The sequence below is a fragment of the Salvelinus alpinus genome, chromosome 23 (assembly GCF_045679555.1).
Source record: "Salvelinus alpinus chromosome 23, SLU_Salpinus.1, whole genome shotgun sequence".
NCBI lineage: Eukaryota > Metazoa > Chordata > Actinopteri > Salmoniformes > Salmonidae > Salvelinus > Salvelinus alpinus.
Window position 1 is genome coordinate 30,007,472 of NC_092108.1, and position 24,034 is coordinate 30,031,505.

Consider the following 24,034-nt stretch of genomic DNA (forward strand, 5'->3'; position numbering starts at 1 on the left):
GGGCTGTGCTTTGGCAAAGTGGGTGGGGTTATATCCTTCCTGTTTGGCCCTGTCCGTGGGTATCATCAGATGGGGCCACAGTGTCTCCTGACCTCTCCTGTCTCAGCCTCCAGTATTTATGCTGCAGTAGTTTATGTGTCGGGGGGCTAGGGTCAGTCTGTTATATCTGGAGTATTTCTCCAGTGTCCTGTGTGAATTTAAGTATGCTCTCTCTAATTCTCTCTTTCTCTCTTTCGTTCTTTCTCTCTCGGAAGACCTGAGCCCTAGGACCATGCCTCAGGACTACCTGGCATGATGACTCCTTGCTGTCCCCAGTCCACCAGGCCGTGCTGCTGCTCCAGTTTCAACTGTTCTGCCTGCGGCTATGGAACCCTGACCTGTTCACCGGACGTGCTACTTGTCCCAGACCTGCTGTTTTCAACTCTCTAGAGACAGCAGGAGCGGTAGAGATACTCTCAATGATCGGCTATGAAAAGCCAACTGACATTTACTGCTGAGGTGCTGACCTGTTGCACCCTCGACAACTACTGTGATTATTATTATTTGACCATGCTGGTCCTTTATGAACATTTGAACATCTTGGCCATGTTTTGTTATAATCTTGCTGTTTGGGGTTTTAGGCTGGGTTTCTGTACAGCACTTTGAGATATCAGCTGATGTAAGAAGGGCTATATAAATTTGATTTGATTTGGATTTGATTGTAAGTTGTGCAATAATTTGGGACATGAAGCCTATTTGAATAATTATGGAACACAGAACACACATAGAAGTTTAAACCTGGAGCCTGGCGCACAGTCCAAAGAAACTGGATCGTTGTCATCACAGTTCCATGGTTAGTGAGCAATATTAGGGTAGACTTGTAGGACTACTGTTCAACCCCCATTGTACATTTTTCTCACCTTCCAATATTTCATGGATTTGAACAATTGAATATGGCAACTTTCAGGATGAATCAAACCCCTGCATTTTTGATTCACTAATATGTTTGATGTGCAAAGGCTCTCCAAACCTGTTTTTTATTATTCATAAATACTTTCCTAACCCTAAATAATATACAAGATCAGAGTATTTTCGTATCCACCTGAAAAGGAGAATAATATGCGATGTGTATTTAGGGGTCTTTCTTTCATTGATCGCTAAAATTCTGAACCGTTTTCTCCATAGTGAGTCTGTCGAGAAAATTCAAATTAAAGGTATACCATATTTAAAAGGATGGCTTTAGATGAATGTATTGAAACCCTATTGAATAAAAACTCAAAAAGAACATTTGTTGGTCAGCAAGAGCCAAAGCCCATGCAAGGGAACAGTAAGTCTGAATAACAACTACTGAGAAGTAAAAATGCATAAAAAAGGAATAGATTTCCTAAGTCTGAATCAGGCCCTATGTGTGTGACTTTTGACCAGAGCCCTGTGGGGAGTAGGATTCCATTTGGGATGAATACACAGAAGGAGGCTTGTGCTGTGAAGCTCCATTATTGTATTTTTCCTCTGAGTAGGGATTGTTATTAATGGCTCAGGCCAGACCTCCATCCCTCCTCCTCCCCCATGAAGAAGCCTGGTGGCTCTTGTGTCCTGGATGGCTCGACTGGTTTCTAGTGGGGATGTGGAGTAGCCTAATGTGTTACACCCTGATCTGTTTCACCTGTCCTTGTGATTGTCTCCACCCCCTCCAGGTGTCGCTTATTTCCGCCAGTTTATTTATCCCTGTGTTTCCTGTCTCTCTGTGCCAGTTCGTTTTGTATGTTTCCAAGTAAACCAGCGTTTTTCCCGTTCTTCTGCATTCTCATTTTTCTAGTCCTCCCGGTTTTGATCCATGCCTGTTTCTGGACTTTGTACCCGCCTGCCTGACCATTCTGCCTGCCTTGACCACGAGCCTGTCTGCCACTCTGATCTGGTTTTGACCTTTTTGCCAGTCCACGATCATTCTCTTGCCTACCCCTTTGGATTAATAAACATTGTAAGACTCCAACCATCTGCCTCCTGTGTCTGAATTTGGGTCTCGCATTATGCCTTGATATAATGGTCAATGCAGCAGAGCAGTACTACCGCACAGAGAGGACAAATGAGGAGACCAAGACCATTCAACAACAAAAAATCATATATTTTATTTGTTATTGTTGTCGCATTTCGTTCAACAGTGTATACCATGCGTATCCTGTACATCAGACAAATAAACTTGAACTTGAACAAAACACATGGCAGATTCTCTCTTCTCCTGTCTTGTCTTGAGTGGGAGGAGGGGATGGTGGTTGGAGCCATCATCTAATCAGCCTGCTACCCGGCCCCATTCACTTTCCCCATTAAGCCTCTCATGTGGAAAAGAAGGGGTAGGGAAAGAGAGATTCTTAAGGCAGATACGTTTTTTGTTTTGCGAGCGCATCATAAAAAGGGATTTGCCGGAGAAATTAACAAGAGCCCTTGATATGCAGATCAGTGCCCATTAATCAAAGAAATTAGATTAGGATTCCAAATGAGATGAAGAAAGGCTTCATTATCTTGGTTGAGTGTCATGTTTAATAACGTGGAACGGCTGTGTAATTCACTGGAGGAGTGGGCTGAGGAGAAGACGTAGCGGGTCCTTGGCGCGGTTATTTTAAGCGCTAGGTGACCCAGGGAGCAGGAGAACAGGGGGCTGGGGAGAGCAGGGGGCCAGGGGGAACCGCTCTGCAGACAGTGGAGGGAGAGGGGGAAAGAGAATCAAAAGAATACGCTCCTACAGGAGCCAGGCGACTATGTGTGGTGCCTTTGATGTTAAAGTGTCTTGGCGTATTGTGGGGAGCGGGGTCTCCACAATGCATGAATAATGGTTTGTATAAATGTTGCCACTGCAATGCACTGTGACTGCACTCATGAACCAGCAAACTCTGCTGCCATCTCTCTGTGTTGTTCTGGTCCGGGTAAGGACCGGGTAATACACACAAACAAAGATAAACATAAACACCCAGGCAAATGTTATAGAACAGACTAGAGCTTCATATTAAATAGCCCCCCATATATGAACAAAATGTGACATGTAACTGTAAATACTGTGCTGTTGCATCTCAAAATTGATTTTGACAAACTTCTTACCTCTAGGAAAAAACACTGAAGTCGCTGATGACTACAGGGCTGTACTCTCCCGCCCCTTGGTACTCGGGAGTCTGCGAAATTATGCTGGCATTAATATTTAATGTTACGAGGAAAAGGAGAGAAACAAATGTGCCGGGTCCTTTGTCTTTGTGTCAAGTGAAATATGTTTGGGAAATCATTTGAAATGGAAGACATGGGAAATACAGCTCTGTAACTTGGCGTTGTGGCTCTTAATAATGTAGAGAAGGCCAGCCGGACCCGAGGTGGGGTGGTGAGTAGGTAGGCAAAGAGGGCCAGTTTAACACAGAAAATCTGCCCTACAACCAGAGAGGCCAACCGAACACTTACTGTTTTTTCATGATGAAATATGCAACAACCTTTGGCATGTGTTGACATGACTGAGCATCAAGTGCAAATTTGCAAAAGGTAATGTGTAAGTGCAAGTAGGAACTTACAGCCAGGGTCTCTGTACATCAATGAAATCCTTATATCTATTCTTAGTATAACTTTATACACATTACTGAGTAATCAACTGATCATTTGATGGTTAGATGGTTACTGGATAGTGGACATATAAGTGCTTATTTCAGACATCCAATCAAAACGAATGTTTTCTCAGATCCTATCACACATAGGAGGGACAGTGACCCCAACTAACTGACTCTGTGTGATTCCACTGATAATGAAGTGAAGGTCACAGCTCCCTTGCACGCACGCACGCACGCACGCACGCACGCACGCACGCACGCACGCACGCACGCACGCACGCACGCACGCACGCACGCACGCACGCACGCACGCACGCACGCACGCACGCACGCACGCACACACACACACACACACACACACACACACACACACACACACACACACACACACACACACACACACTTAGTGCTCTAAAGATGTCATGTAAAGCTATCAAGCCTTCGGACTGACCTTAGAATGACCTTGCAAGGAGATAGTACACAGAGATAGTATTCCGCTGAGAATATGTTGTAAAAGAACGATTTGATGTACAATCACAATGATATGGGTGAGTTTATAGTACTAGTTCATAATCAGGTATAGACCACTAGTCCAATTCCAATGAGCTTGGTATGGCCTCTGATCTCACTAGAGGGCAGTGACGCGATGCATTTCAGGAATATTTTAACCAAATAAAGTGTTAATATCAAATAGGGCCCACTGTGTCTGTGGTATGAGGCATTGGTGTGTCAGTAAACCACAAAGTAGCTGTGTCCATCTTACGATGATTTGCTAAGTCTAAAGGGTACATAAGGGCCCACTTTAAGAACTGTGAGTGTGTGTGTGTGCGTTTGTGTGTGCGTGTTTGCTATGTCTGTGTGTGTGTGTCTGTATATGTGTGGGAGTGTATGTGACAGGTGGGCTGTCTGCACATTGGAATTGAACCTGACAGCACAGCTGCTGATTACAATTTGAACACAGAGGGAGGCCAGGCGGTGTGCTGCATTACAGCACTACTGATAAAGGTCAAGTCATCTCTATATGAGACCAGAGAGCTAGAGAACATCAGTCACAGACAAACCATCCATTCAGCGCAGGCTAGATTCCTATTCAAACCAGATATTAGGTCGCTGGAGACTGGTGGTGGCTGAAGGTTATTAGTCTCACTCTTCTATGAGGGTTCTACAAAAGGTAAACAATGCCTTTGTAGCCCTTTGGCAGCCATTTTGTATTGTTCATCAGACACCCATAAAAGGTACAGCCTGGGAGCTACACAGTGTATTAACACAAATGTTGATAAGGTTTTCATGTTTCCTGATGAAAGTGGTCGTTCTTACCAGATTAATTATTCTGCACTCTTAGAAAAAAAGGTGCTATCTAGAACCTAAAAGGGTTCATCAGCTGTCCCCATAGGAGAACCATATGAAGAACCATTTTTGGTTCCAGGTAGAACCCTTTGGAGTTCCATGTAGAACCCTTTCCACAGAGGGTCCTACATGGAACCTAAAATGGTTCTACCTGGAAACAAAAAACTGGGGACATTTTGTTGGTCCCCACAAGTCAAATGCTATTTCTAAGGGGTTTAGGGATAGATAGAATTAGAGGGTTAAGATAGAATTAGAGCTAAGGTTAGGTTTAGGAAAAATAGGATTTTGAATGTTTATAAATTGAGTGTCACCACAAGGTTAGTTAAAAAAGAGAGAGAGAGAGTGTGTGTGTGTATGTGTGTGTGTGTGTGTGTGTGTGTGTGTGTGTGTGTGTGTGTGTGTGTGTGTGTGTGTGTGTGTGTGTGTGTGTGTGTGTGTGTGTGTGTGTGTGTGTGTGTGTGTGTGTGTGTGTGTGTGTGTGTGTGTGTGTGTGTGTGTGTGTGTGTGTATGTAGGGATATCCACACACGTTAGGCCGCTTCCATTAGGAACCAAATGGTTAACTCTTGTTTCAACAAAACAATTTCCCATCCTTTCCTTCCATGTCTGTATAAACCTCTTCAGAACTCTCATACATACCTTACGCCCTGTACTGACCCCTTTATGAGTGCTAGCTGGTTGACTGGCTGAAACAAGAGGCTTCAATGAAAGCACTAGCTGAGATTGCTCACCCTCTTGTTAACCCTCTTTGTCTGAAACCAGTCGCTCACCTCAAGCACCATCATCAGCCGCTCGTTCCCCAGCCCCTCTCACTGACTCTGTGATTACCGACTGGCCCGGCTAAGGAGGGCTCACCCCCACTTTAAGGGATTACAAATTACAGTGTACAGACAAGGTGCTACTTGCTGTTACTGGGGAGACTACCAAACTAACTTATAAGTGCCTCTACATCATCACTTTCTCTTGTTATCAGTGGTTGTGTTTACTTTCCTTCTCGTTGCCATAAGTGGTGTACCTTTGTTGATCTGTGAGTCATTTTTAGAAGATAATGTCGCCATGTCTAGATGTGAGAGGGACTTGTGAACATGAGTTCTCATCTTGATTAGAGTTTAAGCTTTTAGACTGTACAACTAACATATCTTGTTTCATGTGGAAGAGTGGGTATGGGTGTTTGTCAGTATACCTAGAACAGCATAGAGTAGCTGAGGACTGGACACAAGTGATTCAAATGACCCCTTGCTCAATCCCAAACCATTTGGCACCAGCCACTGAAGGTAAGATGGATCCCTTAATATCAGCCACAACCACGACATGCTAAACTAAAGAAAGGAAGAAACAGAGGGGAGTTAGGGGAGAGATTCTCATTCCCTCCAACCTCTCTCTCACCACAAATTAATGTGCTTTCATCCACTTTCAATTCCCCTTATCAAACGGCAGCAGCAGAGGAAGCATCCGATACTTAAAGTGACAGTGGCATTAAAGGATGGCCTTCATCTCCTGTCTCACAGGGAAAGTGACATTTAACCACACACCCAGGAACCTGTCACTTGTTTATTACACAAGACAGTCAGTGGATGAACGTTGAGGAGGGGAGGCCCCTACTGTAAATCACTGTGGCTGTAGACCACTGCATTCTCCCAGATGAGTCACATTAAAAGACAAGTTCCAAGAGGACATCTTGTCAGATATTATGTGACAGGCTTAGAGAGCCAAGGAGGAGTGTCGGCTGTGTCAAACTTTTATTAAAATGAGAGTGGTGGAAAATACTGGCTATCATTTATTTATCTGGCATTTGTGTGAACACAACGTACAGACATGAAAATGTGCTCTTAGGAGTAAGGAGACTCAAGGGTTTGTTTTTATATACATCAGCACAGGCATGTGGTGTTGGATGGCTGGGATTGAAGACTGACAGCAATATATTGCTGGGAGAGGACACATGCCCCCAGAGCAATACTGCAAGCTGATTCCAGTGACAAATATGTCCAAATGTGCATCTGGCAATAAGCTGTGGGGTATGAGATGTCACACTCATACTTGCGAGGAAAACAGCGGTCATCTCGCCAGCAGGATATGGTCTGTAACTCTACACAGCTGTATCTACACTATTAGAAAAAAGGGTTCCAAAAGGGTTCTTTTGCTGTCCCCATAGGAGAAACCTTTTTGGTTCCTGGTAGAACCCTTTGTGTTCCATGTAGAACCCTTTCCACAGAGGGTTCTACACGGAACACAAAAAGGATTCTACATGGAACCCAAAAGGGTACTCTTATGGGGACAGCCAAAAAACCCTTTTAGGTTCTAGATAGCACCTTTTTTTCCAATTTTACCGTTATTTCACCAGGTAAGTTGACTGAGAACACATTCTCATTTATAGCAACAACCTGGGGAATAGTTACAGGGGAGATGAATGAGCCAATTGTAAACTGGGGATGATTAGGTGACCGTATGAGGGACAGATTGGGAATTTAGCCACGACACCGGGGTTAACACCACTACTCTTACGATAAGTGCCATGGGATCTTTAGTGACCACAGAGAGTCAGGACACCCGTTTAACTGTCACGGTTGTTGAAATGAGTGGACCAAGGCGCAGCGTGCATAGAGTTCCACATTATATTTAATAATGAAACTTACAACCAAAACACCAAAGAATATAACAAACATGCATTATTGCAGTGCTCAAAGCAACTATACAAAAACAAGATCCCACAACAAACAGGTGGGAAAAGGCTGCCTAAATATGATCCCCAATCAGAGACAACGATAGACAGCTGCCTCTGATTGGGAACCATACCATACCAGGCCAACATAGAAATAACAAAACTAGAATGCCCACCCTAGTCACACCCCGACCTAACCAAAATAGAGAATAAAAAGGCTCTCTGAGGTCAGGGCGTGACATTAACATCCAGGCCGAAAGACGGCACCCTACACAGGGCAATGTCCCCAATCACTGCCCTGGGGCATTGGGATATTTTTTGTCCAGAGGAAAGAGTGCCTCCTACTTGCCCTCCAACACCACTTCCAGCAGCATCTGGTCTCCCATCTAGGGACCAATCAGGACCAACCCTGCTTAGTTTCAGAAGCAAGCCAGCAGTGGGATGCAGGGTGGTATGCTGCTGGCTAAGAGTGTACCAGAGACATTTCAAACCGGCTACTTTACATGGAGCCACAAAGCCCCTCTGTCCTTGGTCATGACACGAGTCACAAAGACGTCACAGTGCCTGCTTGACTGAACTCTTAGTGATTGTTGTTGAACTGCTTTCTTAAAAGACAGCTGTCATGCAATTCAACACAACACAACAGACTGAGCACATGCACTGCAATACAAGCTACGTCATTTTCCAGAACCCATGAATAGCGAGAGTTACACACTCAGGATGGAAAACTAGAACAGTCAGTCACTGGTGACACTATACGGACAGACACTAATTGTCACTCGACTTTAAGAACTTTCAAAGAAGGAAGGGAAACAGGCTTATCAGTTTCAGTAATGAAATTAGGCTTTACTGTTCACAAGTCATAAAGTAGTGACATAAGATGGAAACCCCCTCAAAGTCATCCTCACTTGAATGGTTCAAATAGACACTGGAAACAGGATCAGCTAAAGGCGTCTGCAGGCTTTCCATCCGAAATAGTTTGTGCATATATTATAAAGACATTTTGACGTTTTTGTTCGTTTTGTTCTTTAGCAAAGGTTTTTCGGCTGTTCATAAGAACAAAAAAATTATTGAGGCAAGCAGAATTTCGGTAGCTGAAGTCTACGCCTCATTGGTCAGCAGTAGGGATTCTTCAAGTGTTTGTTGTCATTCACAACGATAGACGACTTGTTTTCATGCAAAAAAATTGTTCCCTTGAGAAATACTGCACCAAACATCTTAGCGACTTCTAAATGAAAAACTTTTAAATGAATTACAGATTTTTTGAGTTATCTTAGATTAATTCTGACTAATTTGAGGAAGTGTATACTGGCTACGGCATCTCAAGGTGGACAAACAGTACTATTGCCACTTTTTTTTCTTTTCAAGCAAAAGTCTTCTAAGGGAGTATGCGAGCACACTTGTTCGGTTCACCTAGTTGAGTTATTGGGACTCACAGAACAGAGTCAGAGAGGGAGAGAGTAGGAGGGGCACAGGGTGCGGTTTTAGACTGCCAGCTGACTTGCGATTGGCTAACCTCTCAGCCAATGACTCCGAAGACAAATGAAGTGTCACAGAGAGAGATTAGATAAATAAGTGGAGTGAAGAGCAGGAGGCCTGCTCAGGTTTATTTCAATTTGGCAGAGTCGCCAGAGCGTGGCTGGGACTTCATCCCTAATGACCTAAGGGGGGATGGGAGGGAATGGGAGAGGGCTAGCTCTCCCTGAGTGTGTGTGTGCTACTCTAATGGTTGGAGGGGAGGCTGGAACAGAAACAAACAGAAGCTTATGTCCAGCGGATAGAGACCTGTTTTACTTAAACGTGATGGGTCAATAAATATTTAAAAAACATACATGACCAATTTAATAAAATAAGTAATAATTGCCTCTACATCCGTGTCTCATGTCTGTTTGCTCTTCTTGGTGAGGTAGCTCTGATAGTAGAAGTTTCTGAAGAGTACGATGAGGCTGAGGGAGTAGGCAAACACCACAGCATTCATGGAGTCTGGGAAGTCGCAGTCAGTGAACAGGTTGTAGCTGGTGTGGATGGTCACTATGAAGAACTGGAGCTGGGGTCACAGAGGGTCAACATAACCAGTGTCAATAAGAAGAAAGCTCAGTTGTGGGCTTCTAGTGTGACGACATTGAAAGTACACAGTTGTAGAGCCCATAAAAAGAGTTCACGTATTCAGCACTGATGCAGCTTCATACAGTACATGCAGTATGATCCTATTGTCTTCACACAACAGTTATTAGCGGGGGTCTTACAGTAAGGCTTCAGGGTTAATAAGGTCAGTGATGATCTCAAAACATGGCTGAAACTATCATGTTGATATCATGGATCGTCAGTCTTTGCATACATAGCTCTTGCTTTGAATTTGAGAGTGGTTCCTGTTCTCCAGGCCCATCCCTCAACGTTTTACCAAAACACAGGTGGGAAGACAGCTTTGTTATTGTTTCAATTAAGGATTCCAGCTGATAATGCAAAATGTAGATTTCTGCCGAAATAGACATACCCAAAAGTAATTATTTTTCATGAGATGGCAATAAACAATAACTAGTTAATTGCTGCATAGTTCTAGGAAGGTCTGGTTAAACATAGTTGTACATTGCTGAAGTGTACTTACTCTTGGCATTCTCTCAACCAGCTTCATGAGGTAGTCACCTGGAATGCATTTTAATTAAAAGGTGTGCCTTGTTAAAAGTTAATTTGTGGAATTTCTTTCCTTCTTAATGCATTTGACCCAATCATTTGTGTTGTAACAAGGTAGGGGTGGTATACAGAAGATAGCCCTATTTGGTAAAATACCAAGTCCATGTTATGGCAAGAACAGATGAAATAAGCAAAGAGAAACGACAGTCCATCATTATTTTAAGACATGAAGGTCAGTCGCAAAAACCATCAAGCAGCCAACAAGTGCTCAGCATATGTGGGAACTCCTTCAAGACTGTTGGAAAATAATTCCTGGTGAAGCTGGTTGAGAGAATGCCAAGAGTGTACAAAGCTGTCATCAAGGCAAAGGGTGGTTACTTGGAAGAATCTAAAATCTAAAATATATTTTAATTTGTCCAAACTTTTGACTGTTCAACAAAAGTGGAATAGCTCTTGAAATGACTGAAATTCTTTCTAAATAAATAAATACAATTAGAAACAACTTACTATGAGATTTAATATTTATTTTAACTGTAAAATAAACATGATCGTATTTAGTGACAGTACAAATGTGGCCCCATTTCATGTAACTGAAGACAGAGCATTTTCTGCCAAGCCTCCTCTGAGCAACGCCATTCGAATTGCTGCAGACTCGTTACAACTTCAGCTTTACACACAAAGTGATTTTGTCCCTCTATGACCTAAAGAAAGTGGTCGTGTTTCAATTCAATGAAATTATTTACAATGTTTTCATGTTGAGAGTTCTAAATCCGGCTGAGAATATCACAGTGAGATGAAACCACGATAGCTGAAATCGCTAGACTCTCCCCTTTAATATGTCGTCTCAGTTGCTCAGAGGGAGAGCAAATCTATTATTTGTCTGGATAAGCCAGAAAATGTGACATGTCACTCCCTATGCTAATGTGGGGTATGAAAACGTATACTTCAAGCCAGGCCTACTGACAGAGTGGAGAGCAGACGGATGGGGCTTTCTGCCAATATAAGGAACTGGACCCTGTGAAGTTCACATAGTGCTTTGTATAGCAACATGTCAGTCAGAACCGGCCCAGAACCGGTAATATAGGGGACTTAACATTAAAGGGGTTTTAAAGCCCTTTGAGGTTCTTAGGGTAAAATCCCCTACAGGATATAAAGTAAATGTACATTTGTATTATCTAGACTCTAGTGAATGTACTGTATGGGCGCCATTTTGGAGGCCATACTGTAGCAGAGGCTCTGCATCAAGGCGACTCTACTCACCAGCTGCAGGGAGGTGAGGTAGCGCTTCCACCACAGATACTGCTGCATGTGAGGCCCCAGCGCTGCCAGCCCATAGTATAGATACATCACCACGTGCACCAATGAGTTGATAAGGCCTATAAGGAAGGCTGGAGGGAGGAGAACACACAATACACAGAGATTGGGCGATTCATTCAGTCATAAGTTTACAGCAGTTCTTCATTTATTACAAGGTCAGTTGTTTATAACTTGTTTCTAAAGTTGGGTTCTTTAATTGAATGACAAGGTTTTGATTCATCCTTTATTTTATCTCAAGGCGTAACTAACTATCTGCCCATCTTAGTACATGCAATGTGAAAATAAATAGCCAGGCTGTGTTGACTATCTTTAAACCAAAAGGAGGGCAAATGCTGCACTAAGATGCTTGGCCAGCTGTTTTCTGCAAACTCACCGCCATTTTAAACAAATTATACAGCATCTTAGTGCCAAAAACTTGTCTTAATCCTGGCCGTTCTGTTCCTAGCTGGTCTATTTTGATCACTGCTTTGACCACTGCAAATGTCCTTTTCAAATAGCAGGGGTATGGAACAGTTCCAAGGACACTGTAGGTATCACGGCATGTGTTCCAGATTCATTGAAATGTCAGGTGCATTTCAATGTGTGGGTGTGTGTACTGTATGTCTCCTACAGAACAAGTCCTGTATGAATAGCCTAATCATTATTTCAACCAAGACTGAGCAGGAAGCAGACACAAGAAATAGATTGTGCAGTGCCATACTGTTACATATAGGACAGAACTGTCTGGGTCTAACACTGGGTAAATGAATCACCGTCTCGGCTGTAGTAATGTGACAACCCTTACACTGGCCTCCTGCCACGTATTTGACCCCAGCCCACCAGTTGAAGATCATGGTGCCGTGGTGGTAGACATGCAGGAACGTCAGCTGACTGTTCTTCTTCCTCAGGATGAAGAAAAGCTGGAAGAGACGTGTCATATTTCATTTATTTATCAAACATGACAGATATACAAGAATATGACAAGAAACACAATTAGCTACAGTCACATGGACAGAAGACAGCACATTAAAGATGTCTTGATAGAAGCGATGTAATAAGAGCACACCGTTCTTGCTTCAACCTGGGACAGTAGAATCCCTGATGTGTACTTACAGTGTCACTGAGCTCGATGACTTTGGAGAAGAAGAACCACCAGCAGACCGTGGCCATCTGTTCAGAACACACAGAAGATACATTTCAGCAGTAGGTTAAGATTAGAAACCATTTACATACAGTATATGTACATTAAGGCAATTGCAAAGCATTGCAGTGGATATGAGTTACCCGCATTGCCAGTGGGCTGGTGTTGTAGTCCACAGGCTGACATAATATACTATAATTTGCCAACCAGGATGACGCTGTGAACTGAGGAGAGAGTAAAATGCATTAAAATACTATATGCTTACAGGTAGAGAAATAGCTACTCATCATCACTTATTTACACATACACTATATAACAAGGATGTAGATAGGTACTGTAATGTGTACAATAGATCCAAAGCACATCCAATATGAGTAAAATAGCTACACGTTATCCATGCTTTCCAGTTTCCATACCTCATAGAACATGTAGGCAGACAGGCAGACCATAGCAAAGTTGTAAATGATGAGCACAGGCTTGAGGTTGACTGGCTGTCTCTGAGCCATCAGCTTGGGGCCCACCCATATTAGGAGCAGGTAGCACAGGAAGATGCAAGTGATTGGCACAGGTGAGTACACCAGCAACCAGCTGTCAGTTCTTTTGTCTGAAAGCACACAGAGACCGCATTACTATAGGATAAGAAAATGGATAGGTGAAGCAATGATTTACATATGTTGGTCTTGTACTGGTAACTTCAGTCAGCAATGTCTGGTTTTAGAAGCTGGGCACAGTTACCTCCATTATCTAGCACCCCTTGGTAGAACAGTTGGATTTTCTGCCATGTTGTGGCCATCCCTAAACGCTGCAAAAATGCATTATATGATGAGTTAAATGCATTTTATCACTTTACATTATATAAAGTAAATATTCACTCTGATGAAGCTATCCAAATAGTTGGTGTGAATTATTTGCTCCTAGAAGTTTACATTTTATAACTCATATAAGCAGATTTCAGAAGGATGTCTATGCAAGCGACAGTACTGCCACCTAACGTCAGATTGGTAAATTATGAAAAGGGTCACAATTGCAAAACAAGCACAGAAATACTGTATCTGAGACGTTTTGTTGATAGGCTACTCAAATCAGTCGGCCGGCTGGATAAGCTAAAGTAGGTTTAGCTTCTTGCTTCAGGAGGATTTAGAAAATCCCTGACACAACGACACAGCATATTGAACCTCGGATAACCTCTTCTGTATTTTAACTCTCTGTCGCCTACAAGAGTTACACTTTATTGATTTTTTCTCTCTCACAGAAGTGTGTATAGCTCTTTATGAAATAACAAGGTGTTGGCATGAATAGTGGTATAGATAATAATGGTGATGATACAATTATGAAGGTATTTCTCTTGGTTATACCACTACAGTCTAGGCTAGAGGGACATTCCTTTTAGGAATGACAAAATAACTATTTAGGCTAGGCCTAACTGATTTTGTCATACGAAAGTCATTTATAATAGGCTGTAATTGTCTATTTTCAGGTGCGAGATTAACAGAACTTACTTCGTAGGCTGCACTCATCGACCGGAATGCACAAATTGCAGATCTGATGGTCGCAAACCATCTAACCATGGTTGAATTTGTCCGCCATCCAGCGCAGCATTCTCTCTGAGTGTTGATGGCGATATGAGTGAGCTGAATTGTCGTTTACCATCACCCCCCGCGGCAATGAGGTAATCCACCTGCTGTGCATGGTATTTTAGCCTATAGCTGAGCCCTAGGCTATCTATGTGTACTTTTCCCACCACTGCTCCAGACAAGCAAAATAAATCTACCCTGCCCCACCCTTTATAACATAGAAACACAACATATTGAAATGATTTTGATTACATTAATACAACAACATAATCATAAGTTTAATTGTGAATTCAGATTAGTTATATAGAACATAGTAGGCGTAGGCTACCTGCTTGTGAATAACCAGTATCTAACCATGGAACAACCAGCAACCTGGAACGTAAATCTTATGTCGGAGTCCGGAATGTATATATCATATATGTATATATACACTACCTTTCAAAAGTTTGGGGTCACTTAGAAATGTCCTTGTTTTCCATGAAAACATACATGAAATTAGTTGCAAAATGAATAGGAAATATAGTCAAGACGTTGACAAGTATACCCTGAAGTCATGCACACTGCCCTGCATGGGTTCGGTGACTGTCAGTCCAACTTTCCTTAGCACAGCATCTGTCTACAGACACCTCCGTAAGGTTTGACCTGCAGACTTCATAAACTGCAGAGGAGAGCAGGACCTGTCACCAGACCACATGTAGGGAAGACATACTGTATTTCAAGGGCCTAAATAATTCCAGTTTACTGTACAGGTTTGCCTTATCAGACACAATTGACAGGTACAGACAAAATCAAATTTAATTCATACAAAACTATTTATCGGACGGTCAAGTCACTGACACAAGCCACCACCATGCTAATTAACAATTACTCATCTCAGAAACGACACAGACAATGTTAATTGGAGTCCTGTTTATCTGCATCTGACCCATGATTGTGGTGGTGCTGATGATGCTGCTGGTGGTGGGGGTACTGATGATGCTGGTGATGTATGTGTGACATGTTACCACCCCCCTCAGACGACATCTGGCGTCCATCAATTTGGAACTGGGTTGCTGACGGTATCGACATCAATAGACCTCACTGTATCAACCACTGTGCTGTCTGTCTCGTTAACACGCATCTCTGAACTGCTCAGTGTCTCGTTTCTCTGGGTGCTGTTCCACCCAGCTGAGGAGGTTGTGTTGGAGTCCACCTGTAGAAGAGTAGAACAAACTAAAGTTAACAAAATAGGTACAAGCTAAAAATACACCTAGGAGATCCGCAGAGAGATCTCTATTATTTGGTTCACTAATCAGAACCTTTATTACGCTACAAAGCCGAATCATAGAGAATTACTAGAAAGAGAAGAGTCTGTGGTGTTTTCCTGTTTTAGTAATTGTATTTCTATGGAGCACTTCTGCAGACAGTAGTGTTTTCAATTGAGAAGCCAAACTGAAATGAAATGTCTGCAGTTCCCTTAAGAATTGTGCTTTCACTTACGGTGCAGTTGCCACAGATGTCCTTGTGGTAGGTGGCTCTGACGGCTGCCTCTATGTAGGGGTAGTGGAGGAAGCTGTAGGGTAGGACTATGTGGAACGTCAGTCTCCCACATCTGTCAGAGAGAGGAGGGGATAGGAGAGAGATACATTACATGGCCACACGAATGAGGTGTCACACCAGTTCTAAAGATCTCTGTAGATAGAAAATGTCTCAATAAAACCTGATAGATACTTCATACCATTAAAGTCAAAGAGCAGTGATAAGCTTTAGATTAGGGCTGACGGGTTTCCTTCAATCAATACAAGCCCATTCCTTATTCATGAGAGATGTATCATTTTGAGAAACAACATGACAGTATTTTGGGCCTCTTTGATGGCTCTTATCTGTCATATTGAAGTGAAGAAGTAATTCAGTTACTCTTGGAGGACAGTGGAAGTTGAAAAAATGACTTATTTATTGTTTAACTTCTTGACGCTAGGAGGCAGAATTTTTATGTTTGGAAAAATAACGTTCCCAATGTAAACGGCCTATTTCTCAGGCCCAGATGCTAGAATATGCATATAATTGACAGATTAGGATAGAAAACACTCTAAAGTTTTCAAAACTGTCAGAATATTGTCTGTGAGTATAACAGAACTGATTTTGCAGGCGAAAACCTGAGGAAATCCAACCCGGAAGTGCCTCTTATTTGGAAAAATCCCTGTTCCATTGCCTGCCTATCCTCCATTTAAATTAAGACCCAAAAGAGTGAAATTGTGAAAATGATGATAATGCCCTGTTAGTGTAAGAGCTGTTTAAAAAGACAGACTGAAATGTCAGCATGTTTTGGTGGGATGGTGTTTTGGTCTGTAAATTAGTTAATATACCAATAAGAAAGAGAGTTCCAAACCTCTGCCAGTAACTGTTCATTTTCAGTTTCCCCCTCCCCACTCAAGACCACTCCCAGACAGTCCTAGAAAAATTATTGCTGGAGAAATGTATCTTTGATAAGAAGCTATTTTTTCAAAAAGTTTACATTTTAATTGAAAACAATCACCATTAGGTAGGCCTACTTAATTGTTACCCAGAAATCATTTGATATTGAGAAAAAAAACAGCTGCATTGGACCTTTAAGTAAAGCCAAGGCATTTCGGCTCTTATCATGGTTCATCAGGGTTTTTGCGCCTCAATTTCTGCACCTTGGTTGGAAAGCGAGGTAATAGCGGCAGTGTTACCTTCCATTATTACCTGTCATATACCAGGAAGTCGTCCTTGTCTCCATCCAAGGCCTCCCAGACGTCGTCCTGTAACGGGGCCTGTTGGTAGACAGGGATGCCCGGGGGGGCCCTCCTCTTCAGCTCCCAGTACATGGCTCTGGACTGGGCCTCCCTCTCGTTCACGATGAGGAACGACACGTCTGTCAGGTTGCTGCGGAGCAGCTTGTCACGCAGGCCTCCTAGTCTACTCAGCAGCAACAGGACAATGGCAGATCAGTCATGACGAGGTGCCACTTGATTGCCACTAGATGGCGTTATTTACTAATTTCCCATTCTTTCATAATTCAGATAATTTCTCTCTACTGTTTGGGAAGGCTGCTCTCAATAAATCTGAAATGGATCACCAGCAGCATTACATCAACAACTTTACATACATTTGTTTGTAAATACATTATTATTACATCTATATGATTTCTATACCAAATCTTTGCACAGTGGTATAATAACAGTATGTTGCAGTAGGTCTACAGTAATGTTATGCAAGACAGATTCGGAAGACTTCTCTCTTACTTGGAGGCCTGTGTGAGGCAGAAGTGTCAGCTGGCTTTCAGCAGAGCCAGAACAACTACATTTCCCAGCAGCTCCTTCATGGGTGCCCCATGGCCCTTGATCTCCCAGTGTGGTGCAGGCTTGCAGATCTTGGAGGCATCATTGTCCCCTTCTACTAACAGAGGCGATGCACATAGGAGCACTGGCAGAGCAGCACACAGCCACAGAGTCAAGAGACTCTGCATCATGTAATCCAAATATCACCTAAAAAGAGTTCCAAGAGAGAGGCCGATGTCAGAAGTTCATTTTCAGATGTGATGGTCATTACAACTCTTCGTATGTATCACTAGCAAGGAACATAGCCATAGTCTCTGCTACATACAGTATGCAAAATATGGACTTCTGAATGGCATGATACCTGGACTGACCTCTGTCCTCGTTGAGCCTCTCTTCTGCTTCACACAACTAAGCAATACAATGTTACGCTGCTGTTTTTAAGCCCTTATCTCAGGTAAGCACTGCCCCCAAAACAAACAGAGTAAGCCACTGTGTTTACTTTAGGGTAAGAGGGTTGTGAAACCCAACACTAACCTGTCAATTCCAGATATGTTTTCTTCTCTATGAGGCTACAATTTTGGATAATGTAATTCATGGTAAGGAAAATTGGTCAAATGGTATTGTATTCTAATAAATGTTATAGACACCAGATCCAAGGCACTGAATTCCATGCTCATTCCATGCTGATTCCATGCTGATTCCATGCTCATATACTGTGTGTGATGGCTGACAAATAATGCCAAAACAGGAAAACTATAGAACAAAAAGGGTTGTGTAAATCTTCAAAAACAACATTATCAAACTGATTGTATATATACTCCACAATGAGAAATCATTGATCACAATTTAGCAAGGTTTACCAAGAAGTGGGTCAGGGGTCCAACTGTGTGGGAGTAGAATAAATGTGTGACATACAAACACGTCTACAAGTAGCATGTCTGATTCTGAGAACTCCAAATAAATTCAGCACCAATGGTCTTTTCATATTTGGAGTAACAAAAATCAGAAACGTCTTTTCTGCCCCTCTTTTGGCTCTCAGAATTTTGGAAAAACACTGCAGTTGATTTTGACCACATAAACAGCAATGCTCTTTCTACCCTGAATGATTAGGTCAAAGTACAGTACAGGCTAAAAGTAATTCTACAGGGTGATGGGCATGGCTTTTCAAAGGTCACAACATTCCAGAGGAGCGCTATAGATATGAATACAAATCCAAATATAATAAATATGTGAACAGAATAGTTGCTGTTTCAAGAATCAGTTTCATAGTATCTATACTGAACAAAAATATCAATGCAACATGCAGTTACTGAGTTACAGTTCATACAAGGAAATCAGTCAATTTAAATAAATTCATTAGGCCCTAATCTATGGATTTCACATAACTGGACAGGGGCTCAGCCATGGATGGGCCTGGAAGGGGATAGGCCCACCCACTTAGGAGCCAACCAATCAGAAGGCGTTTTACCCCACAAAAGGGCTTCATTACAGACAGAACTACTCAGTTTCATCAGCTGTCCGGGTGGCTGGTCTCAGACGTTCCCGCAGTTGAAGAAGCCGGATGTGGCATCCTGGGCTGGCGTGGTTACACGTGATCTGCGGTTGTGAGGCCGGTTGGACGTACTGCCAAATTCTCTAAAAAGACGTTGGAGGCAGCTTACGGTAGAGAAATGAACATTCAATTCTCTGGCAGCAGCTCTGGTGGACATTCCTGCAGTCAACATGCCAATTGGATGCTCGCTCAAAACTTGAGACATCTGTGGCGTTGTGTGACAAAACTGCACAAGGTGCACCTGTGTAATGATCATGCTTTTTAATCAGCTTCTTGATGTCACACATGTCAGATGGATGGATTATCTGGGCAAATGAGAAATGCTCAATAACACAGATCTAAACAAATTTGTGCACAACATTTGAGAGTAAGAAGCTTTTTGTGCGTATGGAACATTTCTGGGATCTTTAATTTCAGTTCATGAAACATGGAACCAACACTTTACATGTTGCGTTTATATTTTTATAGTTATAGTGCTATGAGTAAGGTATGGTCTCCTTTGCAAAACAATGTTTCACACTGTTGATAAAAGTGAACACTTCAACATCACAAAAAACAAAAGCCACAAACATAGGCAGCCTACTTGATAGTAGTGATGGGAGTAAAAGAAAAAAAATCAAGTTACATATTGGTATATTTTTTTGACGATGTATCATTTTGACAATATCTCAATATTATATTTTACGCTGGTTGACTGTACCTGCACCAAAACTCTAGTATTTCTTCTTCATAGCTTGTTCTCCATCTTCTTTTTAAATAGGGAGCCAATTTGTTTTCAGCACTTTTATTTCCATGACTGATCAAAACTTGTTTTCTCAAGGCTCTTTCTTGTCCCTTTGCAGAAGACATATGAGCGATATGTTTGGAACACTTGACTAAGAGTTGAGGAGACTGACTGCATCACTTCTTTTTATAAGAAACATCGATATGTTAAAAATCCCAAATTGTTTGCAGTCAACTTACACACAGCTCTGACACAGACACTTACCCCACCAGACATGCCACCAGGGGTCTTTTCACAGTGCCCAAATCTTGAATAAATTGAAGAAAGCGTACAGTATTATATAGAGCCATTACTGCATGGAGCTCCGTTCCATCTCATATTGCTCAAATGAACAGCAAATAAAAAAAAAAACACAGATAAAGCAACACCTCCACCCTGTTTGACCTAGAGGGTTTGTGTGTATGTATTGATATGTAGGCTACGTATGCCTTTTTTTTTTTGTCTATTAATGTTCTGCATTATGTCACATTTCATGTTTTGTGTTGACCCCAGGAAGAGTTTTTGCTGCAACAGCTAAGGGGATCCTAATAAAATACCAAACATCGAATCGCAATAAAAGTATTGTGATAATACTGTATCATGAGGTCCCTGGCAATTCCCAGCATTACTTGATAGATTTCTTTATTCTTTTACAGTACCATTGTTTTGATCAGGGTACTGTATACTCTCCTGCCTCTTTAGTGTGTTTTCAACAAACCTCCTCCCACCCAGAGGTTCTGCTTGCTGGCTAATATCCCATTAGTGATTGTAACAAAATAAGCCTCAGGTTATTCAGCCTAAGTTCAGGTGGAGCAGCCAGTATACAATGCAGCTACCACAGTTCTCCAAAGGCTGCATACTGCATTGCAGTTTCCAAATGCAGCTAAACAGATTCCCATTACAAAATACAAACAAATCATCCAATTTGTTCACTTAACATAAGTGACAATGAAGAACAACTAAAAACTCTGCAAACAGGGGTTAAAATTCTGCTCTTCCTTTGCATTTGTCAAACATTCTCAGCTGAAGAAAAAAGGTGTACAGCAAATGATTTAGCGTAGCTTCTGAATTATGACCTCACATTGAGCACAGAAAGGTGATTTGAAATTGCAGCTTCAAAGCTTAAAGGAGCAATCAGCAGTTGCTACATCCATTTTTGGACTTAGAAATTAATGATATGTACCCATTGATTCTTGAAGAATATAACTTATGAACTTAGTTCAACTGTCGTACCCCATTAGAACTCCAAATATATAGCTAACCGATCGCTGCAGCTGTACATAGTCCATCTGTAAACTACCCACCCAATTTACCTACCTCACCCCCCATACTGCTTTTATTTATTTACTTTTCTGCTCATTTGCACACCAGTATCTCTTCTTGCACATGATCATCTGATGATTTATCACTCCAGTGTTAATCTGCTAAATTGTAATTATTCGATTTATTGCCTACCTCATGCCTTTTGCACACATTGTATATAGATTCTCTTTTTTTCTTTTCTACCATGTTATTGACTTGTTTATTGTTTACTCCATGTGTAACTCTGTGTTGTCTGTTCACACTGCTATGCTTTATCTTGGCCAGGTCGCAGTTGCAAATGAGAACTTGTTCTCAACTAGCCTACCTGGTTAAATAAAGGTGAAAAAAAATAAATAAATATGCTTGTTTTACTCCAATGTTTATAGACAAAGAAAATGTAACAAACACTATATAACCTCAAAACATTGTTAAAATTATAATTTTGATATCATGGATGGTCAATCCTTGCATCCATAGGTCTATGAATTTGAGAGTGATTAAATTTCTCCAGCCCCATCTCTCAGCTTTTTAATGATCCAGGGGTGAGGAGGCCGCTTTGTTATTGTTTCTTCTGCCGATTGCCGCTTTAAGGCAGATGACTGCTGCTCTTTATTGTTTTGAAGGAGCTTATGTTTCATTCCCAAAATAAACACCAACTTCTTTAGCATGAGTAAACCATTCTAAAAAAACACTTAAGTGAAACCAAGTCCAGAAGCAAGAACGCTTTAACACTAACATCTCCCATTGTGCATATGCTTCCACATTTTCTTCACCGCATAGGCCTAGTAGCTGTCGTCAGTCTTTGTTATATTGTCCTGTCATTTTGCGTTGCATTCTTCAAAATGAAACACATATTCAAACAAATTGATCAAAAATCTCTCTTTCATGAGTCATGACATCACTCCAATGAAAGCCTCCTCATTGTCCCCATCTCCCTCTGGACTGTCACATGTAGATATGATTCCTAGACCAAGCTCTGCAAGCTCATCACAGCCCATGGCTGTCGTCACCATGATTTTTTCCTCCAGGCGGTTGCATAAAGTTCTATAAGAGGGCAAAGGGTAGCCTAACTCCCGAAGGAATTCGTAACCCTTGGCACCAACTGCACATCGGATTTTACGAGCCTTCAGCACTGTCTCGTGGGACCACACAGCTCTCCGGGAACGCTTGGTCAGGGTCAGGGCACGGATCTGGTCTTCATACAAAAATGTCTGGAGGCCCCTCTCTATTCTGTCCAGTTTGAACATCCTCTTCTTCATTTCCTCAGCCTGCACACAAGTTAACATGTTGAGGAGGTGTTATCTTTTCCAAGATTCTCACAAAATGTTATGTTTTTCTTCTGTGAGAAAATTCTAATGACTGAAAGCGTAAAGGGTCCATTGTATAATTTCACATAACATAATAATTTACACTGAAAAGATTTGACTAGAGAAAGATGTTTTAGGAAATATGAGGCAATAGTCTGAAATTAGTTGGGAAAAGGGAGCTACCAACACACCTCTTTCTGAAGTCTGGCAGTGTGTTGCATTTCTTGTTCCAGCAGGGTTTTGTAAGGTTGACAATGGGTGCAGGGACGTTCCTCTGCCTTGTGTAGTTCATCAGCATCTTCCTCCATGCCCAGAGTTGGTTGCCGCCGTGCATAGCCATGATCCCCCACATTCAGATCTCTCTCTACTAGGTATACAGAGAACATTAACAACACATCTGAATCATTCACTTGATCCACTGTTACAATCAGGAACTAACAGTTAAAAAAAAAAATTGTTAGCACAACTGGACCAACATTTGCATTAGGCCTACTAGTATTCAACAATAGTAGGCTATCTGATGTGTCAATATCTATTTTGACAGATGTGATTTTGAGAAATAAAGAAAAAAGTAGTTACCTGGCTCTGGTTTGAAAGGTAGCACTATCTGTGGGGTGATGGGATAAGGTGGATTTTGCACACTGAAAAGAGTGGGGATAGCGTTTGGTTTCAGCTTCTTTCCCCCTGCTGGCGACCTGGCTATTTCTTCAAACTGACTCAGCTCAAAATGGTCCTGCAAGAAGACATAGCTGTAGGATTAGCTGGCTAAATATCGATGTATTTTCTCTTGGTGCATTATATATTGCACTAAATCAATTAAGTTATTATATTCAAAGTGTAGACAAACATGTCAACATGTTTTGTTCTAATTTGGAGTTGGGAATTGTTGACTGGTGGACCAAACTAGCTAACGTTAGCTAGCCAGTAAGGTTAACATTAGTCACCCATAAACTTGCCTGGCACAGTCTGGAATGTGGAGTTGGTACAAAATTACGCCGGCAGTTTACAAGCCATTTATTCTTGCGTATAGGCTCTTTTGGAAAACGAAATAGTTGCTTCCCAGTGGTTGTTGAGTTTGAGCAATTTGGAGCGGAACACCCACCCATACCTATCGAGCTAACAAGTCAAAACTGCTGAATGCAGCTAGCTAGCAAGCGAACTATAGCCCCAGTTACTTGCATTCCAATCAAACAACAGAGCTAGCTTGTAGCTAGCGAAGGCTACCAGAACTTTACACTTGTTCTCATAGGAAACAAAACTAAATAGAACATGGTTGAAACATGAGCTCACGTAAGATATTTTATCATCCCAAAGGTTCACAAAAGTATTAAGCGATGTTAGCATGCCAAATAATATGAAATTGCAAAGTAAATAATTTCCGACTTTGTTTGAGCCAAAATGGCGCACCTGCCCTCAACGGTTGTTTGATAACGTCACGGGTTTGAGCTGCCCATATGACTGCATGTTTCAAATATTTCTTCAAGAGAACTATAAAGTATCCTTCATTAAAATTCGATTTATACAGACTAACAAAATATACAATATATATTTTGTCAACATCGTCCCCATATTGAAAGGATGGTTATAGGATGGTAAAAACGAATGTTCTACATTTTGAATTGGAA

At 41.8% G+C, this 24,034-nt stretch overlaps 2 protein-coding genes and 1 pseudogene across 3 annotated transcripts; all 3 read right to left on the reverse strand.

The window, feature by feature from the left end:
* Positions 1 to 7,570: 7,570 nt before the first annotated feature.
* LOC139550770 (very long chain fatty acid elongase 4-like) lies at positions 7,571 to 14,349 on the reverse strand. The gene is made up of 8 exons (XM_071361904.1): positions 14,130 to 14,349; positions 13,366 to 13,432; positions 13,047 to 13,234; positions 12,774 to 12,854; positions 12,603 to 12,659; positions 12,295 to 12,409; positions 11,454 to 11,581; positions 7,571 to 9,609 (listed from the first exon to the last, which is right to left on the reverse strand). Exons 1-8 carry the CDS (start codon positions 14,196 to 14,198, stop codon positions 9,442 to 9,444), a joined length of 873 nt encoding a protein of 290 aa, XP_071218005.1. The 5' UTR covers positions 14,199 to 14,349; the 3' UTR covers positions 7,571 to 9,441.
* Positions 14,350 to 14,461: 112 nt separating this feature from the next.
* LOC139550771 (selenoprotein Pb-like) lies at positions 14,462 to 17,924 on the reverse strand (annotated as a pseudogene).
* Positions 17,925 to 21,313: 3,389 nt separating this feature from the next.
* On the reverse strand, positions 21,314 to 23,808 carry LOC139550774 (THAP domain-containing protein 1 A-like). Of its 2 annotated transcripts, none has more exons than XM_071361912.1 (4): positions 23,366 to 23,808; positions 22,989 to 23,142; positions 22,601 to 22,776; positions 21,314 to 22,370 (listed from the first exon to the last, which is right to left on the reverse strand). In XM_071361912.1, exons 1-4 carry the CDS (start codon positions 23,513 to 23,515, stop codon positions 21,993 to 21,995), a joined length of 858 nt encoding a protein of 285 aa, XP_071218013.1. In that variant the 5' UTR covers positions 23,516 to 23,808; the 3' UTR covers positions 21,314 to 21,992. The 2 variants fall into 2 exon arrangements, with proteins under 2 accessions (XP_071218013.1, XP_071218014.1); XM_071361913.1 differs by having other exon boundaries at positions 21,466 to 22,370; positions 22,601 to 22,773; positions 23,366 to 23,650.
* Positions 23,809 to 24,034: the final 226 nt, after the last annotated feature.